The sequence below is a fragment of the Curcuma longa genome, chromosome 1 (assembly GCF_044706935.1).
Source record: "Curcuma longa cultivar G26 ecotype Majalengka, Jawa Barat chromosome 1, ITB_CL_G26_1.1, whole genome shotgun sequence".
Classification (NCBI taxonomy): Eukaryota; Viridiplantae; Streptophyta; class Magnoliopsida; order Zingiberales; family Zingiberaceae; genus Curcuma; species Curcuma longa.
Window position 1 is genome coordinate 27,862,106 of NC_133861.1, and position 26,524 is coordinate 27,888,629.

Consider the following 26,524-nt stretch of genomic DNA (forward strand, 5'->3'; position numbering starts at 1 on the left):
AATTTCTAATGTTTGACATCTTTCTCTTTAGCAAAGGTGGAATTCACCACCCCAACGATCTCACACGGTCGGTCTTACGACCATATGTGAGGAGGTAAATCAGAAAGCTACAGTTGGCCACTACGAGGGAAGACATTCCCTCTGCTTTGTCGAAATTCAACTCTTGCCCACTTCAGCAAGTTTGTCCCATAATAACCAACTTAACTATGTCCCAAGGGCAGTTTGACATCTTTCTCACAACTTGGAAAAATGTCAATTTTGTCTCCTCCATCTATTAAAATTTAAAGAGCCAACATCCTTCCTTTTATAATTCTTCGATTAATTAATTTTGAAAGTAAATGTCCTTCTCTTAATTTATTTATTAGATAAATCTAAAATATAATTTATACATATTCAAAAATCAACCTTCAAAATATTCATCTTAACTAAAATTCAAACAATATGTCTTTTATTATTCATATGAAAGCTTTACTATTGGACCAGGGAAGGTAAATATTATAATTAACGTTTGCATACACTGCAAGAAAGATTGCTCAGAATATTTCTTTCTTTTCCTTGAAAATAGCAGAGGTGACGATGGATGGCCTGATAGGAATAATTTATTTAATTTGCTTGTTCTTGAATTGTTTCTATCAAATTCTTTATCTCTTAATCAATACCTTTTTGTGTTGTGGAATCATTCTCTTCGTAGCCGATTTATCAAATTTTATCAGTTTTTTTTAAAAAAAAATTAGCAGATTTATCACTGGATCTTTATTCTTTTAAAAGATATCATAGGCTTAATTTTATACTTTTAGATGATTTTTGAAATACCTCCTAATATTTGTGTTGAGTGATCCAATCGCACTAACTTAAATCTTAAATTAGAAAATTAAATCTTGACAAACTTAGGCTTGTAAAATATTTTATTAATACTGATGTGGGCGTGATGTGTGACGCGGTCATCTCTCTCAAGAGCCACGTTCCGAAGGTCAAGGGTCATGAGAAGGTCAAAAGTCGTGTTGATCTGTTAGCCCAAGTCAAGAACAATCCAAGAGAAAAGGACTCTGTCCCGAGGAAATCTAAATTTGATTAAATTTCATCTTGATCTCAAACTCCATCTTAGTCTCAAATTCCATCTCAGTCTCGGGCCTCATCTGAGCCTCGGTATCCATCTTAGTCTCGGGACCCATCTTAGTCTCACGCTCCATCTCAGTCTCAGACGTCTCATCTTCGGATTCCATCTTAGTCTCAAACTTCCTCTCAATCTCAGGATCCATCTCAGTCTCAAGTTTCATCTCGGCCTCAGACCCTATCTTGGCCTCGGACTCCGTCTCAGTCTTCGGACCCATCCTAACTCTGAGTCGAGTCCTGATTTCATGCATCTCTAAGCCCGTCCCATATCTTGAGTATGGGTGCCCGCTCTTTATGGATTCACAGACAATGGATCGAATATTCTTGAGCATGTGGCAACCTAAGAATAAAAGAGTGATTACGAGGTTGTCATATTTGGTCTCCTGGATACCTTCCAATCGACGCATGGTGCCAAAAAGGAATTGAAGCAATTAACGACTGTTAGATCTAGTCTCCCCGTGCGCTCTCATAATGATGCCGCCCCGACCGACGTGGAGATGCTCCTTTGATAGTTATTTAAATCCTAGAAAAGGTACATGAAAGGGGAACACTGATTTTTTTCTTTTCAATCTTATTGGAAGAACTATCCTAACTTGATCATCGGAGTGGCTCGATGAAGATTCCCGACACCTAGCTAACTTAATCGGTGCTTTCACCTAAGGATTGATGGAAGAAGATTTTTTTAGATCCCTGATGAAGAAGCCTCTCGGAAGTTATCAACATTGCTGGAGCGAGCAACAAAATACATACATCTAGAAGAAACTCAGTTGGCGTGCAAAGTCAACATTGCAACAACTGCTTAATGGGACAAGAAGGCCAACCCATTTATGTCAAAAAGTGAGATCCCCCATAAATTACTTAGTTATAAAAATGAGCAGATAGTGCAGACAGTTGAGTTCATTTCCCCCTTCTCCATGGGCCCGAGTCAAACAGAGGGGAGGTCGGTTCGTTTCTCCAAGCACACACCTATTAAAGATGCCAAACGCTATAATTCCAAAAATAGACAGGATCATCATGTGGCCAGTTCGACTCTACGGAGGGAAATAGAGCCACCTCGGCATCTTTTGCCACAGTTCAGAATGCCACTAAGATAATCAACTAAGTGATCAGAGGGACCATCGTTGGGATGAACATCGAGCCGATCGATGAGACACTAGCCAAGATGGATAGGACAATCCTGCCTATTGAGGTGTGGGCATCGACGGAAGCTAGGATAGAGGTCCTCTCATTCACTTCGGACCTCAAGATTTAAAAGGGGGGCATCACCCCATATGACGATGCTTTGGTAATCTGAACTATTATAGCCAATTATAATGTGGCGGGTATTCATTGAAACAGGGAGCTCAGTCAATGTATTGTATAATGACGCGTTTGATCAGATGTAAATTGACCAATAAGAGTTACGACCAATGTCCACTACTTTGTTTGGGTTTTCTGATCATGAGGTACAATCGTTGAGACAAATTAGCCTACCTCTATCGCTGGGAGGGGAACATCTTGGATGAACTCAAAATGTCATCTTTGTAGTGGTTGATGCTCTTGTTAGGATCGGTTGGTTCGCTAGAGGGGGGTGAATAGCGTTTTTCAGATTTTCTTCGATTGTTTCTCTACAAGAGTGTTAGCAGAAGCAAAATATAATAGAGAAAATAATAGATCAACGCTAACCCGGTTCGTTTACTTGGTATCCACCTTCGCAGAGGTGACTAATCCAAGGATCCACACGCACGCACACACCCGCTGCACTATGAATCGTCTCCTTCCCGAAAACCTCGAAGGCGGAGAAACCTTTTGGGGCTATTTATCTCCTTTGGCTTTGCTTAAATTTATATTTATTTTGGCCCATCTTAGTATGCATTTATCTGAATGGCATATAACCAGTGAACTCCTGCATTTATTCTCTTCTGATTCTTCACTACGAAAGATCCTGCATTTCTCTTCTCCCTACGTATTATCTCTCTTCTATCTTCTATTACAATAAATTCCCATCTTTAAATATAGTAAATTCAAAATATAGTAAATGTAGCAATTGTAGATCCGCGAAGGCTTCTGCCGCACGTAGCCTTGCCCACCCTCGTCAGACCAGCACCGACCAATTCCTCTCCTTCTTCAACCTGAGTTGGATTGATTTCGCATAGCTCAACTTTGCCAGCTGTCGCTTCCTTAATAGGTCTGGCTGGGACATCTTTCTATATATATAGAAAGAATGTATCGCGTATCATTCATGTCTCGCTGGCATACTCCTCACGGCCTGTCTTGCGTATCTTGAATGTCTCGTTGAATTGAATGTCTCGCTGATTATGGGAGTGCACAAGACTGCAGAGATTAGACTCCAAACCTCTCATTTGACCTGCTAAAATAAATATAAATTCCGCCTCTCCACCGCTCCGCACCGAAGATGATCTCGTTGTCTTTGGTATCCCGACTTGCTTTGAACTCAGCCTTCTCAACCACTCAGTTCGCTGACGACCATGACCCGCCTCCGCTTTGATTGCAAAGGAAGGGAAAGATAGGTATTGCTTTGAAAAGGATTGCTTCAATTTCTGATTTTATTTTATTTAGCTGTCGCTCTTATCTTAGCTCAACTTTGCGACTCTGCTCGCATAGCTCTCATTTGATTTGCCCTTCCTCTCATCCCCTCCCTCATCTCGAAGAACCTATCCCAGAGCACCTAAACCTAATTGAGTGTGATTGCCCTCGCGAACCGGCCTCTAAGCATCATGAACTTGGCTTGGCTCTCTGAACGTCATCCAAGAGTAGGCTCTAACATTCATTCCTGAGTTTGGTCTCAGGAGCTCTATTCTATTCAATTATTATATCTCTTCCTTTCCTTCCTTTATCTTTATCCATATTCAATTCAATGAGCCCGGTCAACCCATTCTCTTATTTGCTGAGCCGAGTATTAGACGAGTCTTTCCTCGCTCTCTTCCATTTTTTGCTTCGTAGGCATCAGTTGAGTGCTCGCATCCCTTGTCCTTCGTTTCGCATTGAATCAAAGCCCGGGTTCCTTGCCTCCGAGTCCTATTCTTTCTTCTCTGCGTTCCCCTCGTCCTCAACTTTGCCCATTCAGACAGAAGCGTATGAGTCAGAGGGCAGAAAGCAATCAGAGACAGGCGAGTGTCGGACCAGGCAAGTGAAGCGCAACGTGGCAGAGAGCTCCCTAGCGAAGCGCAACGCAGCAGAGCCTGACGTCCAGTTCAACTCAACACAAGTCAAGACCTCTAGTAATAGTCAAGAAAGTCAAGTCATCAAGAAAAGATGAGACAGGCGAGTCAGAGCCAACTTGAGTTCACCTACGATAGGCTGGAGTTCGGTCAGCGAGGCTAATTGCTATAGAGATGCGCTAGAGAGAGAAGCTTGAAGAGAGATCATTGGATTTGCTAGAGAGAGAAGAGAAGCTTTCATTCTTCCTTATATAGGTATAGGTTCACTCAATTTAATCTCTCCTGTTTATAGCTTTCATTGGATTCATGTTCCTCTCTTTGCTTGCCTTTCCCGAGTCCTCTGCGGATGAGTCTGCAGATGAGTCTGCTCTTTTCTTCTTTCTTTCTTGCAAGGGAGGGTTTTCTCTGAACTGAATGTAATATGGCTTCGACAAGCATGTGTTAAGCATTGAGCGATGTGAGAGTTTTTGCAAGATGCCCCACTAGTCTGGCTCGCCTATCTGAGACTCTTCTACTTGCTTAACTACTTATCCAGTCATATTAGATAACAAGAATGATTCTACTGAACTTCACTCTTATATTAGAACAAAAGACTGAGCCGTGCCCCACTCATCTCACTAAACCTTGAATGAACTGAGCCTTCTCACCGGGCCCAGTTAAGCGAAGCGCAATCTGGGCATCCCGCTGAAAAACGACAGTGCGATCTTTGCAATCACTTTCCAACAAATCTCTTATAAAAAGAGAACTGAGCCTTCCATTCCACTCCGACTCCCCTCACCTCCCTTTGGTCGCCTGACTTTCACGAAGATCTTGTCGGCTGATCTGAATCTCTGCCCTCGTGTGACCGTCCCCCGACCTCGAGTCTGGAAAGAAGAGGACTTGAGCAGAGCAGAGGCATGCAAGGCTAGACCTTGGGTGGGAGAATTTGAATTTACTATATTTTTGGGGCATTTTCTTTATTATCTTCTACAACTATCATTTCTCTCTCGATATGCATATTGATCAATCTCTCTCTTCTACTGGACCAGTGCTACATTTACTATATTTTTGCACTCCTGCATTTTCTCTACCCTAAAGGGGCATATAATTTGGGAGTGTATTTTTTATCTTCAAATATAGTAAATGAATTACTATATTTTTGGCTTTCACTCCCCAATATATAGTAAGTGTACCTGAGCCAAAAATCTAGTAAGTAGTTCTCTTTCCTAACTATAAAAACGCACTTATATACAGCTAGGGAGAGATGGCCTACTATAATCTAAATTCCCTCAACTCCCTGTATATAATATAAGTTCCACCTGCCCCTAAAATCAATATAAATTCCGAGTACAAATAGTTAGTAATGAACAGACAGAGGTAGGTAGGGCAGAGTTCGTCGAGGGAAGAGAAAGATGTAGGAGAGTACTATTGATTAACACGTGACGCGGTCAATAGAATAGTAGTCGCAGTAGAGTTCAAACGGTTAGCGCTCCTCACTGCCATGCAACCTTTAGGAGCTGAACCGAAGCTGCTAAGAAAGTCTTTAGATCCCCAGAACCACATGCATGGTAAAGCATCCAGGGCTCTGATCCCTAATTGAATGCGAATGCGAAGGGAAGACCCGTAGCTTCATGCAACCAATGACACTAGGAGGAGAGTATAGGTGCGGAGAGGGCACTACCAACAGGAATAGCTGGTGCGAGTCCGGGTAGCTGATTCGCTGGTGAAGTTAGGCTTGATTGAGAGACCACAGACATTAGAGCAGCGTAGTTAGTTGCTTATTCTCGAACTATACTTACTAGGCTAGGTCTCACGCTAACGCAAGCAGGGCTACTCTCATTATTCAATGATGCCAGGCAGGTAGGATAGGGCGATCAAGAGGCCTAGGTCTCACCCGACAAGAGTGCTTTAGGAGGGCCTATCTTATAGCAGATATTGATAGGATAAGAGCTCAGAGGTGCGTAGCGTGAACCAATCCTCATTGTGAACCAATCCCGGTCCCCATCTTCGGGAAAGATCAATTCCCCGGTACCAGCCTATGCGAACTGGTAGGCTAGTCAGGGGCTCAGAAGGTTAGGTCCTAGGTCCTACCCACTACGCAGTGCCAGTAAGAGAAGAGGGATGGGCTCAAAAGGAAGGTAGGATACTGGAGGGAGTGGCTTTCTATCTATATGAAGAACTGATGCCGTCTTCAGCCGTTGCCTTAGCCGGGGCTTCATTAGTCTTGGGTTGAGGTCGAGCCTATCGGAATTTACTTGATTTTTAGGGGTCGAGTCTCCTCAGCTGATCTTCTTTGGAACTTATATTATATAACAGGTGGATTCAGGAGTTATCAGTCCCGTAGCCAGGGAGTTCACCTCTTATGAGTGTGAGTCCTCTTGCGCTTCGCAACACTTGTATCCGACAACAGGGTGCCTAGGATCTCAGATCAGCCCTCAGCCTGCCCTAACGAATGAAGAAACTGAGCATGCGATCGTTTTAAAGGAGGAGATGGCTGGTCGAATAAGCCCAAAAACCTAGTAAAGGAGATAAATAGCCCCGAGAAGATAAATAGCCCCTTTGGCGTAGACTAACTGTATATAATATAAGATAAGTACCTCTGCTACGCAGAGGCATATAAATAGCCTTTGGGGCTATTTACGACTAAGCCTTAAGTAGACTAATCCACCCTACCTGCATTCATAATATAAGTTCTAATCCGCCTGTATATAATATAAGTACCTCTGCTATGCAGAGCAGATAAATAGCCTTTGGGGCTATTTACGACTAAGCCTAAAATAAATATAAGTTCCGAGCCTTTCTTATCTCCCTTTGGCCCACCTTAATGCTCTCTTGGCATGATCTTCTTACCACAGCTATTGAGCGAGAGCCAACACAGCTATTGATTGATCGAGAGCCGAAGGATAAGGGGAGCCCCAGAGAAGGAGGAGAGACCTGCGAGTAGAAAATGAAGGTTGTAGGGATGCTACTGGGGATCTCTTCTTTATATTATATAGAAGGGACGGTACTACTTATGCAGGACATTTGATAGAGAAGGGGCGGGCACTATGAGTCAGCGAGAGTAGCCATGCCTAGCAGACCTTATGATAAACAGTGAGAGACCAATTGAGAGAGGTGGGTGAGAGGAACAGGGATAGGACTAAAGAGAGGACTGGTACTAGAGGGGAAGAAAGAACTCTAAGTGAGACCACCATTGATTGGCCCATGTGAGAGCCGACCTTAGAAAGACATGATGAAGGGGCCAAGCATACTGAAACAGGACTGGGGCACGAATCCTCCAGGGGATAAAGAAAGAACACAACACTCCGATCGACAATTTGATTATATAATTGATACACAACAGTAGTGGGAGCTTACGCATTCTGCAACGCTAGTCAGTATCTTGGAGCTCATGGGATTACAGCTATTTATTATGACAGTAGTCAATTTACCTTATCAAGGTCTACTAAGGGAGTGAGAGGCGGGTTCATCCCCAGGAAGCCTAAGCCTCAGAAGAGAGAGAGTGTTCCACGAGACCAGCTCAGCTCGATAGGATGTGCAGTGGACCAGTAGTGAGAGAAGGACTTCATGATATCAGAACCCTGCAATGCCCAGACAAGTAGAGCAAGCGGAATGCTGTACACTTCATATGAGAGCTGTGAGGTATACTTAATATGATAAGAATAAAAGAGCTGCCTTCCAAGAAGAGAACCGGTATTAGAACAGAGTGATCAGGAGTTAAGAAGGGAGTGAAGAAGGGGCCTGGGGCGAGGGTGAACTGGTCGGAACCTCCTAGTGGTGGAGTAGAGATTGCGAGTCAGCTAAGGATTGCATGAGTGACGGGGCCAGGGGTGAGTGCCTAGTTAGCACAGGGCACATTCTATGAAACTATCTAGCTTTCGATCGAGCCCTTGCAAGAGTATATCATTCCTTTGCCTATAGGGCTCTACTATTATGGTGGAGTCTAACGAGGGATCGCTTTACCGTAATTTAGGGAGTGAGAGAGATGCTGAGCTATGAGCAAGTTAAACGAGAGGATAGATAGCTGGTTTTTGGTCCCGTGCGACCCTCCCCTTGGCAATGGGGGCCCCCGCTCGGGACCTAAAACAATAATTATATCCCCCCCTTGGCAATCCCCCGCTCGGGCCTTCAAATACCAACATAGGCCCAGACAAAGGCCCTGTATATATATTTGGCGATAGTGACGCGTGATTGATAAAAAAGAGAGACCAAAGCACAACAGAGATAGAAGACTTAATGGGGTTCTCTATAGAGATTATGCTTATGACAGAAGAGTGAAGGGAGCAAGCGCAAGGTCTTATAGAAGAAGCAGATTGCCATAGACCACTAAAGAATGAGACAGTGACTCGCGGAGACTCGGAGGACAGAAGAGAGAGAGGGCTAGAGTAGGAGGGGCCTAGCAACACTTGAGACCAATGAAGCAGGAGCGGTACTCAAGCTGGGACGACTCAAAGCGCTAAGCCCTTTCCCATACGAACTGCCTTAGTACGCGACTCATACTAAAATGACTATACATACTACCTCTGAGGGGCACTAATACATATAAGTAAGAAACTGTCCCTTTCTTTAGGCATTGAGATTTTATCCATCGCTTGGAGAATTTAATAGTGGCGATCCGCCCTTACTATATATTTGCTGAGCTACTACTTATCAATTCGAATCTGCTAGTGTGTGGAATTGCTGGAGTGAGTGGGTTCGGGGTGCACCTCATCAATATCTTAGGGAAGATCTTTCGTAGTTTTGAATATATGGATGCTTGATATGAGTTAGATTATTGTAAAGTTTATGGTCGAGGGCAGAAGAATTGGACTGAATGACGCTCTACTCTAGCTGTTCTTTTTGAAGCTAAGAAGTTATACAGACATGAACACTACTACGATTCTTGTCCGGTCCTCACTGGCTCTGGTCCTTCACTACCTGTCATTCTCATTCCCTTCACTTCACTACGATAAAATTGACTTTATTGGAGGTGCATCACAAAGACCTACGATTCATTTCTTGTCCTGTTCCTCACTTGCTCTTGTTAGACCTTCGAGTCTGAGACTTCCTCATTTACTGTACTTAACTTCAAGTCCTCTTTCGCCGACTAGTTTCAATCTGTCTGTGCTCTTGGTAGGATGATCATTCTTCTAATCGAGAGGTGCTACGCCAGAGAGAGAGCGTAGTTCAGGACCGGCCAAACTATCTTATTTGTTCAGGACTGAAATGAATCGGAGTGCACCTCCAAGAACAAACATGACTCGTAGTTCAGGAAAATGCCGGCTCACTCCACGAAGTGGGCCAATCAAAAGTAATAGCAGTTGGCGGAGCTCCACTTGTCCGCTCCGAACTCGTCACCAAGAAGCACTTGATCCTTTTTTCTTGGGCCCAATCATCTGCCTTTCACTACTGATGAGGTAGCTAGGCAGTGTCCGTGGAATTTACTAGATTTTTGGCTTTCTAAAGTTGGCTGGCATAATTCCACTCGCTGCAGAGGCATTAATTCCCCGCCATATAGTAATCCCTCCCGATCTTATCCCATTCGCACAGCACTACTTAAGAGCACATATCTACTTTAATTATATAATAGTACTCTAAGCGAAGTCGAATTCGATCTGAGGAACGGTAGATCTTTCCCAATATATATACAGGGGTAGCAGAGTTATATTATATACAGGCGGATTAGAACTTATATTATGAATGCAGGGCCTTTGGGGCTATTTATCTCCTTAGTCGTAAATAGCCCCAAAGGCTATTTCTCTCCCCAATATATATACAGGGTAGCAGAGTTATATTATATACAGGCGGATTAGAACTTATATTATGAATGCAGGGCCAAAGGGGCTATTTATCTCCTTTGGCGAATATCTTCTCATTCGCCCGAGCTCTTCATCTGAGTGGTATAAAGAATAGAATCAGATATGATCTTAGAGTACTCCTCCCCCCAATTTCTATATAAATACCTATCCTCCTGCATTTCTCTCTTCGTATAATATAAATACCTATCCTCCTGCATTGATCTTATCCCTACGTCTATCTTGAACTCCTGCATCTTCTCCCTACGTATTATCTCCCTACGTATTATCTCTCTTCTATTACAATCAATTCCACGTTTCTCTATAATTGACTCTATTTTTGGCATTCTCTTCTATTACAATAAATTCCACGTTTCTCTATTACAATCATTTTCTTTATTATCTTCTACTGGACCCATTGCTGATTCTTCACTACGAAAGATCCTGCATTCTCTTCTACCATTCTTCACTACGAAAGATCCTGCATTTTCTTAAATCTCTAATTATTCGCACTTCTTATCTCTATATACTTTTCTATTAGAATCTATGTGCATTATTCCGTTTATCTCTATATACTGGAATGGTATATTTCGACTCAAGTTGATCTCCTATAGGGGCATTTTAACTGAAACTCCTATAGGGGCATTTTAACTGAAACAGGATTTTAGTAGGGAAAAAATGCATTTCAGTGAAAATGAACTTATATTATATACAGGGGGTGGCCTAACTTTTTTTCGTTCTGCTCGCACTCGCCTTAGGGAAAAGCGGGTTCAGTGATTTTGCAGTAGTTATATTCCAGTGGCCTAACTTTTTTTCGTTCAGATCAGAGTCCCCTTAGGGAAAATCCGGTTTAGTGATTTTGCACAGCCTAACTTTTTAGTTTCAAAAGATCTGCCCCTTTAGGTCGTACTTACAACTTATATTATAGTATGCCCTTACTATAATTTCTTTATATTGATTTTAGCTATAATATAAGTTCTTTAAAAGAAATATAAATTTTTGGTTGTCCGTTTTATAGTATAGTTAGGCGTACCTAGTTGAGTGGGATGGATGGTCAATCATTCTCAGTGTTTTTCGGCAGGACCTAGACCCTGTATATATATTTGAATAATTTCAACTTTTTTATGATTTCTCTAACAGGTACTAAGGCGACCATAGGTGCGAACCCGGCTCTGTCTATTCAAGAAGAGAATGAGATCCGAAGCTAAGCAAAAAGATCAGACAAGCGAAGCTATGCACCAGGCGAGAAGAGGATCCGAAGCGAATGGTGAGCTTAGGGACTATGTGACGTAGCGAAGGCTAAGTCTTTCGAGAGAAAACAAAAAAAGAGTAATTGAAGACACTCTCACTTTAACTACTGCAATTCTCTCTCTCTAACTTGAACTTTAACTAAAACATATATTAATATTAACTTAAAGAAATAGAGAAAATAGTAATTGAAGAAACCACTCTTAACGAATATTAACTTAATAACTTTAACTATTTTTTATGAAAAATTTGTTTAACTATCTGCTTTTTGGCAGTGGATTGTGAATCCACCATGCCCTAATATAAAAGTAAATTTTCAATTCCCGTCCTTCGCCCATCACGAGAGAGATTCCATTCCAGTAATATCGAGGCTTTCAAACGTATCCTTCCTTCCTCTCCTTAACTTCACCATAGATTCGATTCGCGTCGCCTACTTGCTGACAGCACAGGAACTTCGTTCTTTGTTGACCTCACTAACTTACACTTTCGAGTTCGTCATTCAATGAGCGGTCGGGTGAGGTCCTTTTCTTTGATCCCTACCTGCTGATTCAGAAGCTGTGCACGCAGAGAGTGAGCCGGGCATAGCTCTGGAGGATGAGCCCAGGGAGGATAGACTTCCATTGGAATCTCGGAGGGGTGGCCTAAAATGAATATAAATTGCGAGCGAAAAGAAAGACAGAATCAATGTCGTTAGAGGTCCTTCATCTTTCCATTCCCCTCCAATGGAAGGAAGAGCTTTCTTGCTTGGCGCGGGTGCACGCATCGCAGGCAGTCAGTGGAAAGGGATAAAAGAGACCGGCTTTCCAACTCTACTTCACTGGACTCAATGGATGTAGGCACTGCTCCCAGTCCCATCTCGAAAAAAGCGGTTCGCCGCGCTTTCAACTAGCTTAAGTGATTGGAAGGTCTGAGCCAAAGAAAGGGAACCGGCCGAGCGGGCAATCCGCAAAAGAAAGGTGAAGCTCCTCTGGGGTCATTCAAAGAGAATCTTGCTTGAAAGAGAGTACTTTCACCATATACTCATATTAGTATAGCTGGTGCTGTCAGGTTCTTAAGTGAGGGAGAAAACCGTGCGGAGAGTGAGATGGAAAGAGTGATAAAGAGAAGATAGCTTGAGCCCCGATGTGATAGTTGGCTTTATCGGAACTAGAGACTCCAATAAGTCCCCGGAACGAGTTCAATTCACTCGACTGAAAAAGGATCGGAGAGAGACTCAGACATCTTACTAATTTCACCCCTTGCAAGCTCAGTAGTGGGAAGTCCGGACTTTGAGGCAGGGATAAGGAACTAGCCCACAGCTCCCCTCTCAATCCACCTATAACTCCCATCTCCCAGCATCTCATTCCCACCCCGTCGTCGAGAGCAGCCAGCCCGACTTATGCGAGTGCCCCATTCATTTTCAATCTCGAATCTATCCCCGGAAAAAAAAGTTAAGAAAAAAATAGTATATGAAGACACTCTCACTTTCACTACTCTCTCTCTCTAACAACTTAAAAAGAAAAACTAATTCACTTATTAATAAACTACGAATGAATAACAAATAGATAAAAGAGTATATGAAGAAACTCTAACTATAAAACTTTCACTTTGACTTTAACATAAAAAAGAGAAAAAAAAATTTTCAATTTCTAACTTTCTCGTAATTTATCTTCCCTCTCTTGATCTTCAGTGCACCTCTTTGAATGAAGAGCAGCAACAACTAATGAACTGAAGGAGAGTGAAACGACGTGGGACCGGGAAGACAGCGACGTCGAAGCGACGTGGCCAACATGAACTCTTTGCATTCACTCCTCATCTCTTTCCCGTACCCTATTGGGTCACTCTTAAGAAGGAAAAGGAAAGGTGCGAAAGCTTACTGACAAATTCATTCCAACTGTTGCATAAGACGAGGGCCGAACCCTCTACGTCGCTATCGCTGCAAGAGTCGTGAATGGATGGCCTCGTACATTCCTTGGGCCTTGATTCAGTGCTCGTGCCTCTCTCTGCTGCTCCCTTGAAGTTAGGAGTTCAGTCGTTCCTCTCATATCTTCTTTCAGTTCTTTCTCTCGCTTATTAAAGAGTACTCCACGTCGCAATGCTCGTACCGCGTAGTGGGCAGTCGAGCTATCCAAATATCAGTTTCAGTGCCCTGAATTATTACCAGTATTATTGCGATCCCACGTCGCTCCCCGTCGTTCTCACTCGGCCCTTTCTTTTAACTTCCTTACTTGAGAGCGGGGAACTGACTTATGCAAGAACGAGAGAAGGACATCCTCAAACCCGGCTTACGAGAGATCTAGCACTCTTTGGGACTTCCTTTACCTTTGGCTGCCTGACTTGCTTACCTGGGAATGACTTAAGAACTACTCGCTTCGATTACTTATTCTCAACGTCGCTGTCGCAGCAACAGGTCGTGAAAGCAAAAAATCTAGTAAATTTCCAGTAGATAAACGAGGTAAGGAGTTCAAGTAATCTAAATTCCCATCTTGAACAACTTATATTATAGTAAGGAAGGCCCTTTCGAATAATTTACTTTTATATTAGGCCTGCATTTTCTTTATTCTCTTCGGAATTTATATTGAAGGACTTTATATTTATTTTAGGGTAAACTCCAATCCTGCAATACTCTTTTCAAGGGTCACCCCTCGCCAGCCACGAGGCTCACTCATTACTTTATCTTCTGAGAGTAGCCCTGGCATCTTCAATTGAAGGTTCACCCCTCTTTGTAAGCCCCACCATATAAATTTTCAGCTTCCAATTCATATTCAGAAGAGTCTCCTACCTCCGCTTCCAATTCATATTCAGAAGAGTCTCCGACCCCAATATACGAGAAGTCTGAAAGATGTCAGTTGACAACAAGACTGACTCAAAGCTCTCCCCAGGTCAGCTTTCCTATGCCTTTAGAGTCGATCTTTGCTTCCTTCCGTTGCCTTCCGTTGCCTTCCTATCCCTTCCTATCCCTTTCCTTTCCTATCCCTTCCGTTGCCTTCCTATCCCTTCCGTTCGCTTTGCTTTCCGATTGACGTACCAGATCTTTCTGTTGGTCTGGCTCGCTTCGTATGAGCTCTGCCCCTACCTTTCTTCTTTATTCCCTTTATTCCCTGACCTGGGTCTGATGTAATCAGGAGTTGCTTCTCTCTACTCACTGCGGAATCGCGAGTTCTATGACTCAAGACTGGATAACCCCGCTAATGCTTCTGTCCCTTCCCTGGATAACCCCGCTAATGCTTCTGTCCCTTCCTATGGATAGTGAGGAGCAGGTATAGCGCCTCTCTCTGTCTGGAGACTGAGGAGCAGGTCAGGTATAGCGCCTCTCTCTGTCTTTGGTAAATGTAAGATTCTCTATGTTTGTCTAAAGAACAACGGGTCAATAGTTTCCTGACGCCTCTAGAGTCATTCCAGTGTGTTTTGTCCCCCGGGCCCTATGTAGGATGTTTTGCAATCGTATACCCCTGTAGCCTATCTGTTTTTCTGATCCGAAGCCGCAAAACTTACGTTAACAGTTTCTGTCTGATTCTCCCCTGTCTTCTTTTCTAAGACGGGTACCCTAGTCTATTCTTGACTCTTCTTTCTTGGTGCCTTAGCTAAGTGGTACTATGGGGGTAAGGATGACTTGCCCTATTCTAAGAAAGTGGTACTATGGAGGTAAGGGTAACGGGTTCACCAAAGAGGTTATGCCCTTCATGCATCTTCAAGAGATCAGTCCTTTGTACGGCCGGTGAGGTGGGGTAACTAGAAAGTGAGGTGGGGTAACTAGAAATAGAGAATGATCGGCCGAGGTCACTCGGGTCTAACCGGTCTTCCTAAGCCCTAGTTGTGTTGGTGTACTGTCCCTTGGTAAATCTACCCAAAGCCCTTTACTAATACATATGTGGGCGTGTATATCTAAGTTCAAAAAGTGTCTATGCCCTGGTTCAAAAGCATAAGAAGTGAGTTAGCTCAATGGCGCTGAAGAACCTGTTTCCTGGATTGAGTGGCATTTCTATTTGATTGCCGTGATTTAGTGGCATTTCTATTTGATTCCCGTGATTTAGTGGCATTTCTATTTGATTCTGAGTATGTCTCTGCTGCAAGATCTGTTGTTCTATTTGATTCTGAGTATGGCTCTGCTGCAAGATCTGTTGTTTCATATGATGCCTTGGTGGGATACTATCTATCGCCTCAATTACGTGCGATTTCAGCAAGTAAAGTCAGCATGTCCAATTCTCATATAAGGGCATGCTATGCTACTTATCAAGAGCTATAAATAGACTCAAGGAGCTCTCCTTTGAGCGGTTCACCGGTGGATCCAATCAGCTGCGTAGCCTTTGGTCCCGAGCAATAGAGAAAAGGTTTTTACCTGCCTTTCTTTTACCTGCTCCAATCCTGCTAGCTGGTCTTCTTTTTCTTCTTCGTTGACAGCTATTGGGCTTGTTGATACTTCGTTGACAGCTATTGGGCTTGTTGATACTTCGTTGACAGCTATTGGGCTTTCTAGTAGTAGGGGCTGAGTTTGTTGCTAAGTCCTCTCCTGATTGAAAGGCCTATTCTTTTCCCTGCGCTGGTGGTACCGCATAATTGTATCCTACTCGCTTCGTTGCCTCTAAAGTGGGGTCATACCATCTAACTTCTATGTATTCTACGATTGGCATATCAAAGTACTTTTTATCTGGTATCAAAGCTTTTGGTCCTGATTCCTATGGTATGCAACTACTTCGTGCTCTCGGGCACCATCAACAAAACAACACTTCAAGTTGCCACATGCTGTCCCTCTGTACAAGTATGCTCCGGTTACGATTCTTTCTATAGCATTCTTCCTCAATGTACGGAACCAACGACGCATGCTTTCTTCGTTTTCTCTACGCGCGCAAGGGCTTTCTCGATTTCAGGGTATATGTCTTTCCGGCCTCTAGGAAATTATTAAGTGGGCCTATAAACTAAGGGAGATAAATAGCCCCTTTGGCCCTGCATTCATAATATAAGTTCTAATCCGCCTGTATATAATATAAGTTCCTCTGCTACCCCTGATTAGTCGTAAATAGCCCCAAAGGCTATTTACGACTAAGCCTAAACCAAAAATATAGTAAAAGGAGATAAATAGCCCCTTTGGCCCTGCATTCATAATATAAGTTCTAATCCGCCTGTATATAATATAAGTTCCTCTGCTATGCAGAGTAGATAAATAGCCTTTGGGGCTATTTACGAAAGGAGATAAATAGCCCCTTTGGCGTAGACTAACTGTATATAATATAAGAGTTGTACCTCTGCTACGCCTCTTTGAGTCGAAAATAGACCCTTTGGCTAAGGAGATAAATAGCCCCAAGAAGATAAATAGCCCCAAGAAGATAAATAGCCCCTTTGGCCCTACCTGTATATAATATAAGTTCTAATCAGCCTGTATATAATATAAGATAAGTACCTCTGCTACGCAGAGGCATATAAATAGCCAAAGGGGCTATTTACGACTAAGTAGACTAACTGTATATAATATAAGAGTTGTACCTCGGCTACGCAGAGGCATATAAATAGCCAAAGGGGCTATTTACGACTAAGTAGACTAACTGTATATAATATAAGAGTTGTACCTCTGCCACAACTTACTATATTTTTGGGGCATATAAATAGCCTTTGGGTCTATTTTCGACTCACAAAGAGGCATAGCAGAGGTCTTTCTATTTTAGTAAGATGGTTTATTCTACTTAGTCGTAAATAGCCCCTTTGGCTAAGGAGATAAATAGCCCCAAGAAGTAAATAGCACCAAAGGCCCCCCATAACATTAAGTTAAGTTCTAATCTGCCTGTATATAATATAAAGACCTCAGCTATGCTGAGTAGAAGAAATAGCCTTTGGGGCTATTTACGACTAAGTAGACTAATCCTACTAAATATAAGATAAGTACCTCTGCCACAACTTACTATATTTTTGGGGCATATAAATAGCCTTTGGGTCTATTTTCGACTCAAAGAGGCATAGCAGAGGTACAACTCTTATATTATATACAGTTAGAACTTAACTTAATATTATGGTAAATTCGGATTAGTCGTAAATAGCCCCAAAGGCTATTTTTCTACTCAGCATAGCTGAGGTCTTTATATTATAGTAAGACGGATTAGTTTACGCCTTTGGGGCTATTTATCTCCTTGGGGCTATTTATCTTCTTGGGGCTATTTATCTCCTTGAGGCAGAGAAATAGCCAAAGGGGCTATTTACGACTAATCCGAATTTACCTAAAATAAATAGAAATTCCGAAGGGCTATAATAAATTCCCAAAGGAGATAAATAGCCCCTTTGGCCCTGCATTCATAATATAAGTTCTAATCCGCCTGTATATAATATAAGTTCCTCTGCTACCCCTGTATATATATTGGGCAGATAAATAGCCTTTGGGGCTATTTACGACTAAGCCCTATAAAATAAATTCCGCCATACTATAATATAAGTTCAAATATATAGTGGGGCCGCCTTACTATAATATAAGTTCCTCTGCTATGCAAGGAGATAAATAGCCCCAAGAAGATAAATAGCCCCTTTGGCGTAGACTAACTGTATATAATATAAGATAAGTACCTCTGCTACGCAGAGGCATATAAATAGCCAAAGGGGCTATTTACGACTAAGTAGACTAATCCGCCTGTATATAATATAAGTTCCTCTGCTACCCCTTACTAGATATTGGGGAGAGAAATAGCCTTTGGGGCTATTTACGACTAATCCGAACCTCTAGGGCCGAACGCCAAAGAGCTGCAGTCTAACATGGTCATTCAAAACGTAGAAAGATCTTTTCTTACCATGTTAGACTGTTGCTTGGGAGCCTATGGGGGATCCGCTTATAAACCTTATAAAGGGTCAGGTCACTTACCATCATATACCATCATTAGTCCAGACGAGTGAGTGAGTGGGACAGAGGTAAGGAAGGGCACACACACGAACGATTGAGACAGATCTTTCCTTAGTGAAGAAATGAGTTATTTGGCACTACAGGTAAGCATCACGTGGATTCATCATTAAGGTAGCTAAAGTAGCCTTTAAATGGCCTTTTCACATGCCTCTTACAGGTGTGGTTATAAGACACGCAGGCATACCCCCGGCTAAGAGTAAGGATATGCCTAGTAGTCTATTATGGACGAGGTATACCCAGATCCTATAATCTCACATGTCCGAAAAAAGGATGCTCTTATCTTAGCCAACGCAATCCCTTGTTGGATGCAGGGAGGTTCCCAATAGCAAGAATAGTCTTAGGTCAGTTAATCCCTCACAGCCTATATCCCATTTCCACGTGAAAGCTTTCAAGCAGCCCTTTTTCCTTCAACATCTGCGGAGCTAGGCCCGGACTTCAGTCCCTTTCGAGCTAACATAACAATAGCGCATTCTCAAAATCAGACTACCTTACTTCACCTCTTCTTCTACCGTTCCTGACCCCAAGAAAAGTAGGAGAAGAAGTCAAGTCATAAACCTCACGTCGCCCCGTCGTTCTCACGTCGCGGATTATATTATAGTAAGGGCGTTCGACTTATTATTATATTAGGGGCGGCCCTCTCCTTAAATTACAGTATGGCGAGCGCGTAAATACCATTCTCACTCGCAGCAGATTATTACCAGTATAATTGCGTGAATGGCTGAGGCCCTTACTATATATTTGGCGATCGGATTAGTCGTAAATAGCCCCAAAGGCTATTTATCTGCTCTGCATAGCAGAGGAACTTATATTATATACAGGCGGATTAGTCTACTTAGTCGTAAATAGCCCCTTTGGCTATTTATATGCCTCTGCGTAGCAGAGGTACTTATCTTATATTATATACAGTTAGTCTACGCCAAAGGGGCTATTTATCTTCTTGGGGCTATTTATCTCCTCGCGTAGCAATTTATACAATTTACTATATTTGTAGGTGATTCAAAACTACTACTGATCTATCCCTGCCCTTGCCCCTCGTCCCTTCTTCCCTTAAACCAAGCTACCAAGTAGTTTAGTTTGGTCCGAACCTAGCTTATTAACATTCTCAATCATACCTTTCAGAGTGCCGGCAGAGGAAGTTAACACAGATGCTCTAAACCGGCTAAGCGCTTTCACGCCGCTTTGCAAGCTCGGTTCCACTCAAGGAGCTAGCCGAGCGAACGATCATTCGAGTCAAGACAACCATTCGGGTTGTCCAGAGCGGGAACACGGGAAAGACAACTCTGCAAGCCAGGAGAAAGGAACATTGCATTGGAGCATACTTGTTTGCCTGTGCTGTTAGAAGATTAGGAGTCGGGATGGTGGTTTACAGCGCTTTATTGAAAGCTGTGTGCATCCTCCCTACAGAAAGCCTATGGTTACGTACATACTCCACAAAAGAATCTACCTGTACCGGTCTCTCTAACGAGATCCGGTTCTCCTCGAATCATACAATCTTTCAATCACATATTTCTGTATAAGAAAGATGACAGAGCTGAGTTGTATTTGTCATTCTTTCGCTTAGCTAAAATAGTCACGCTATCTAAGAAGGTAGATAACAACACTTTCTCATGCATTCTCACTCCTTCCATTTACAATATTCGACCTGTTGCTGCTTGCCCCCGTATATATATTAAGTTCGACCTGTTGCTGGGATCGACCTTAAGGGAGATATTACTGTTAGGGGACCCGATAGGCTCGACTATAAAGGAGAGGGAGAGAGAACTTATATTATAGTGGCCGCCTAAAATCAATATAAATTCCGATAGGCTCGACTATAAAGGAGAGGGGCGAGTGAGCCCTAATATAGTCGTAAATTGCGGTAGTTTCGAATAGCCATTCACGACTAGCTCTTGGTGCAAGTCCATTCACGCTAAAGAGAAACTTTATCTTTAGTTCGCGTTCGGGACGTATAATAGTTTAAGGTCCCCGGCTTCCTCTTCTTGTGTGCTTTCCATGAATAATAACCATGAACAGATCACTTCACTCTTTCCCAAGAAGCAGCAGCTGCCTTTCATAATATGGCAAATTCAATTCACTCATCATCCTTTCCTTCAGAAAGCCTCTAACCCGATGACAGAGGAGTAGGAGTGGAAGAATCTTTTTACCACCGTCTCGGGTCGGCTACATCGGACTACTACTATTAACTAACATTTAGAAGCAGGTGCGGGTGCCCCATAACGTTTGAGTTCAGGTTCAGCTGGTGACGAGCTCTGGTTCAGGAGTTTGAATTCCAAGAGTCAATGCCCAGTCCGAACCTTGAATGGGAGCAGAACTAAATTGAGTAAGTCCGACCGTACGGGATAATTCTTATTAGCCTAAAACGGCTGCTGAAAGGTTCATTATCATTATAAGTAGCCCCATTATTATTCTTTATCAGTTCGGACCCGTCGTTACCTCGGGCCTTACTTCTTCGCCTCCGAGCTCTGGTTCAGGTGAAGGAGAGGTTATAAAAGTACATTCTGACTAACGGATCCCCAGACCGGGCATTCAGTCACTGAGAAGATAAATTGGCACCGGCAGCTGTAAAAAATGCACATACAATTTGTGCACACCTTTAGAGGAAAAGAAACGATTTCTCAATATGAAAGGAGTCTAGTCTCAGTCTTAATGAGCTCATTGGTCTTTTCTGTCTTGTTAGGTTTTGCCTAGTTTGCTCTGCTTATCGTTGCATAAAGTTGATCGCTTTCCCCTATCATCAGGGAGAGTCTATTAATGGTCTTATGGAGCCTCTTACTCTCCATAGTCTGGCCCTCCTTGGTCTCGCCGGTCTTGTCTTTCCTGTGGGTCTTGATGCGCCTCTAGATGTGCCTACGCTTTCCCTGGCTGCTCCAGGGTCCTAGTTATGCTTTGTCCTCTAGGTACCAGGCAGGGATTCTTTTGAAAGAGACACGTATACAGTTGGAGGGTTTGGTTGCCCGCTTCCCCAATGGTCTTCTTAATCTCCAAAGCCCGGCTCGCGAGGCCCTCACTTCTTCTAGGTGCCCTAGGCTCAATTGCTGGAGGGGCTCGGCTTCCGTACCCGAAGCTTCCGCATCATAGAGCTGCTCTAGAGAGGATAATAGGGGTGTGTTATATTATAGTATGGGGTGGTTAAGGAATCACTATACTATCTGGATAGAAAAGTCTATCTATATAAAAAGAATGAGCTCGTAATCGGAAGAGTGGGAAAGTGGGAGCCTCGAGGATAGAAAAGAGCTTTGAGTGATCGGAGAAGCTACTCCATAGCGAAGACTGAAAGGAACTTGAATCCGAGGGAAGAAAGGGTGGCTCGACTGAAAGGAACGGGAATCCGAGGATATCAAATTGCGAAGAGCTATTGCGATAGGAATGAACTAAATGCATATTATAAAGAGGAGTTTTGAGCCTTTTAAAAAGAGGGCTTTTGGAAAAAGTGCTCTTAGGCTCTTGGCTACCTTTTCTTCCTTTTCTACCCTCTCCCCCTCCCTTGACCTTGACCCCCCGGTCGACCCCTCCTTCGCTCCATGAATGGGGTGAGACTATAAAGAATTCACTACTGCTTAGTGCTTCCCGAACTCAATTCATTAATTCGCTCCATCATGGAAGCGTAGACTCTATCTTTGACACTCAAGAGTGAGACAGGACAGAAGTAGTAGTGGACGCACGCACTAAGATAATTGAGTCAGAGCTCCCCTAAAATATATTAATTAGTCAAGAAGATCATAATCTGTCTTTTCTTTTACACGCGCTATAGCAAGAGTGAGGAACCGTTCGGAGTCATTCTTTTTGTGCCTGCCCAACGAGCTAGAAGCCACACCCATGACGATGCAATCATTATATAGAATCTAAATGACGATACCATTCTTATATTATATATAATGAGATAACTGGTCCAATCCACTTCACTCTGCTCCCTGGGAGAGGGCAGGGCAGACTGATCTGGGTTCCCTTGTATTGTATTGAAATGCCCCATCCCAGGAATGAATTAGACATGGAAGAGAAAAACCAATTGAAGACGCCCCTGAAATTCGCTCGCTCAACCACTATAAGAAAAGTGCATTGCTTTGTTAAATTACATCTAAAAAAAAGCGAGCTCCACCCCTCGTCAGTCGAGCAATCCCTCAGTCTCATACCCTCCTTTGCATACCTACGTCGCAAAACAAAGAAGGATCCCTCTCTTGAAGGGGGAAAAGGCCTATGCCATACTAAGTTATTAAGTTGCAAACCATTCCTTGTCCCTTCCTCTGGCAAGAGCTCTGAGCCATTTTTTGATCCTCGTCTTATTCAGTCTTCGCCATTTTCTATCCTCTAGCTTGAACTCTTCGCTATTTTAGATCCTTTCACAATGAAAGGAACTAGGGTCCCACTGAACTTTTTCAAAAGACCTCCCCGGGGGGATGGGCTTTCTTGCATCAGCCGCGCTCCTTACGATAAGCCGCGCTCCTTTACGCTCCTTCCTTTTCTATATAAGAACTGAAGCATTCCTTCCTTATAAGGTGTTTTTCCACTTTTTTTATTAGTCCTTTTCTCTTTCTTGCCTTGTAGGAGTCCCCCTCTTTTTTTGCATTGGTAAGATAGTTGTGTCTAATCCTCTTTCATTGACGTTAAAGATAGATTCTCATTATTATATAAAGATAAAGATAGAGTGGGTTCAATGTAAATGCACTGATCCGTACCCTCTCCTCTGTCAAACCCTTTGTCCCCTTTCATTCAATAGGCTCAAATCTGGGCACCGGGTCAAAAGCAACTAGTGATCAGTCTATCTCGCATGAGTTCTTTTGTAGAACTCTTCCTCTAATTAGGAGCTTCGGATAGCGTATAAGCAGGTGCATTCTAGAGTACTTCTTTCACTTGGATAAGAATGATGCTGAGTTCTTTATAGATTCATATGAGCGGTGCGCTAAGGTATATAAGATATAGGGAATTCGTCTTAATCCGCCAAATTGAATTCAATGATCGAGAACACTTTTCACTCTTTGCTTAGCTTGATCTTCTCGGGATAAGATCAGTGCAATTGAATTTAGCCTAAGATAGAGTTTCAGGAGTGAACTTTCTGATAAAAGATCAGTATGATGCTTCACACATGCAACTCGACGAACTGGCTCATTTTTTTAATGTCAGAAGTAAGAAGCGAGGAAGTTCTTTTTTTTCATAGCACTCTAGCTGAGTGCAAAATGCATCAGGTCCAGAACGAGAGGGGCAGCTTCCTTGTAATGTAGGAGCTTCCGATAGATTCATTCGGGGCGGAGAAGAGCACGAGGAGGGCTCGACCGGCAGGGAAATTCTTATATTCGAATATTTGTCTCACACTGATCCAATCTTAGATTATAATATAGAAGTTTTTCAACTCATCTAGTCCTTGTCCTGAGCTTCTTGAAAGTCTTTTTACTGCGACATGCTCTCCGTTCTCCAGTGTTCCCTGTTTTCAAGTGTCACCAGAATTATTACTCATGTATCAAGTCGAAGAATCATCCACAGTTATATAAATCATTCTTCAAATCTAAGAGTCGACCTTATAAACAGCCCCAAATCCTCCTTTACCTAGCTTGTTTCTTTCAGAGAAGTTGTCCGTAGCTATCCTAATAGCCTCCAGATCAAACAATAGAGATTCTGCACCTCTTATTTCATGTTGATGTTTATGGCCTGTTCAAAAGATACTTTTCGTAGTAAAGAATAAGCAGGTACATATGTTCAAGCATCAGATAATAATAGTTCAGTAGCCATACTGAATGTTTCTGCAAGTAGTTTCCGTCTTCGTGTAGTTGCTTTTGTTCTTCGACGGTAAATAAAAATGGCACAAAGGAATAACAGTGCTGCAGCAATAGAGATGACAATAAATAGAATTCTTCTCCCAGTGCTGTTTTTTCCTAAGCAAACATGAAAAATAGAGACAAATTTCATTGGATGTCTCAAAGAGAAATTGTAACATGGCAGATAATATAGCAGATTTCTTATTTGATTTGTTTTGCAAAAGAGAAAAAAACTGACTGCTAAGTGCTGAAGGGGTAAGTGAATAAACAAGTTGATGGATAAATTAGTGAAAAAAGACAGATGTTTGATTAACCGTACTTGGTTGATCCAATTCTCCAGCAAGCCGAACGTATAAATCAGTTCCTCCATAGCCAAAAGTCCTGAGATCCAACAGATCACTAGTCCAAGTTATGCATCCATAAGACTGACCAATCACCGCATACGCCGCGCAGGAGCAATCATTCAAGCACAAATTCTTGCAGCCATCGAGACTCATGTTTCCTCGTGATGTAGCGTTCTCAGTGTCGGGCACCTTCACGTTCTGCACCTTGGAAAACTGGTTGTTCGACGAGCAATTCAAAGGCTTCTCCCTCTGGCACCCGGCCTCGCTTCCGTTCTCCACAATCTTTACGAACCCGTCCAAGCATTCGCAGTTGACGGCATAGTAGTTCCAGATGCACACGCTGTTGCGGCCGCAACGATTGTACATATCGCAGTCATCGTCCGGAATCGACCACAGAAGTTGCCAGGCTCCATCGCCACCCCTGTCAAGAAACCAACTCTGGAAGGTTCCATTGGCGCACAACACTGACCGAAGCAGTACCGGCGTCGGCGAGGCCGTGTAATTAATCATCAAGTATGTGTCATTCTCGTTGGAAACAAACGTGAACCTTACTGAGCTCTCCACTTGGCTGCTTGACATAGATGGAAGGCCGACGAACTCATTTCCGTTCCATAGACCGCCGCGACGGTATTTGGCGGATCCCTTAAACGTGAACGAATCCGGAATATGTAGCTCACGAATCATCTGGATGTAGTCTCCCGAAGAAGGATCCGTGGAGTTTTTCCATGACACTTGCGGCCATGAAGTGTTGGTCCGGCTGTCAAATCCGTACTTCGTGCCAGCGATATGCGTGTCGCTGTTCCAGTGCTCAAAGCTCTGCCATAGAATCGAGTTGCTGTCGTTCAGAACAAGGTTTCCAGAATCTAAAAGCTGCAAATGTGCAGAATTGAGTCCCGTGGATCTCGTTCCCGTCGACCAAACAATTTTGTCTTCCTCAAATAAGATTAGATTTCCTTCGGAAGTGAGGTTGAAGGATGCCATGGATGCATTGACAGACTCGTTCCGATTGGCGATCCATACTACAGTGCCTTCATGCGGTGTGAGATTGTAGTACCAGATTCCTAAGTATCCCTTCGCTGAACTATCATCTACACTGAAGAAGCCCAGCTGGAACAAGTCTCCCGTCGATTTCAAGGTCTGTCCATTGACAAGTGAGCTGTTCTGGATCATTGTATCTCCTGTACCAACGATCATAAATGGAAAACATATGTACCATAAATGAAGGCATCTAAGCATATTTCCAGGAAAGAATATGAGCAGTCTGATGATAGATCTGTATTTGATTTCTTTAATTCAGAAACTAGCAGACTTGTTTAATTCAGCAAAGGGGGAAAAAATTACAGACGAATAAATGATGAGGAGCTGCAAAAGATCCTGTAATTTGTATAGTTTAATTATGGACTAAGATTTCTTTTCGATACATACCAGATGAAGACTGACCAAGAACAACCAAAGCTGTTGCTGCTATTATTTCCAGCAACTGGAAAAGAAAGAACTGCATCTTGGCCTTGGCCATGGAAGTTTATTGATTTGCGTTGCTTCCACCTGCAATCTACTACTGTCGTTTGTTTGTTAATTTCACAAAGTTGCTCAAGTTCTATAAAGAAGTCTCTAATCCACAAACTTGCATGTCTCTGTTCTTCGTACCAAACTAATGTGGAAACAAAATTCTTAAGTCGCTACCATTTTTGCAGATGTTGTTGACTTTCTTTGGAAAAGTCAACAATATCTATTGTCAGATTGGAAAACTGGAAATGAGATGGACTGGGTCGTAGACTCCATATTGTTTCTATTAATTTTTCTAATCGATCGGATGTTGACAACTTGTTAAATTAGTAAGTAAGCCATTCTCAACTCTCCAAACACAGTCAAATCCGTTGGCTAGACTCAGTTTGCGGTCTACATTCAGGGAAATACCTTGATAAAACTAGTGTGAAGGCTCCCTTCTTCTGAAGTAAGTAAGATTGAAAATGTCTCAACATTAACGCGCGACTTTGAATAAAACTTATATGAAAGGTTAATTTTGATAGACAAATCCATTGATGCACGACTTTGAATAAAACTCATATGAAAAGTTAATTAACTTGATAGAGAAATCTTGTTGGTGTCTTAGGCTCGTGCATTGAACGAGATGATCCTTTATAGCAGATGACTGACAATAACCGATAGTTAGGTAATTAATTAGGTCAAACATCAAAATAATATATATATCTCATCTAAAATTATTGGAAAAACATCTCATTTTAAAAATTTATCAAAAGAGTGCTCCTCTTTTATCTGTATCTTTCATCCAGATAAAATT

General features: G+C 42.6%; 1 protein-coding gene across 1 annotated transcript; it reads right to left on the reverse strand.

The window, feature by feature from the left end:
• Positions 1–1,061: 1,061 nt before the first annotated feature.
• Positions 1,062–25,738, reverse strand: LOC141827340 (S-locus-specific glycoprotein BS29-2-like). Its single transcript, XM_074714565.1, has 3 exons — positions 25,648–25,738; positions 24,198–25,400; positions 1,062–1,453 (listed from the first exon to the last, which is right to left on the reverse strand). The coding sequence occupies exons 1-3, from the start codon at positions 25,736–25,738 to the stop codon at positions 1,062–1,064; spliced, it is 1,686 nt and encodes a 561-aa protein (XP_074570666.1).
• Between the last annotated feature and the right edge of the window lie 786 nt (positions 25,739–26,524).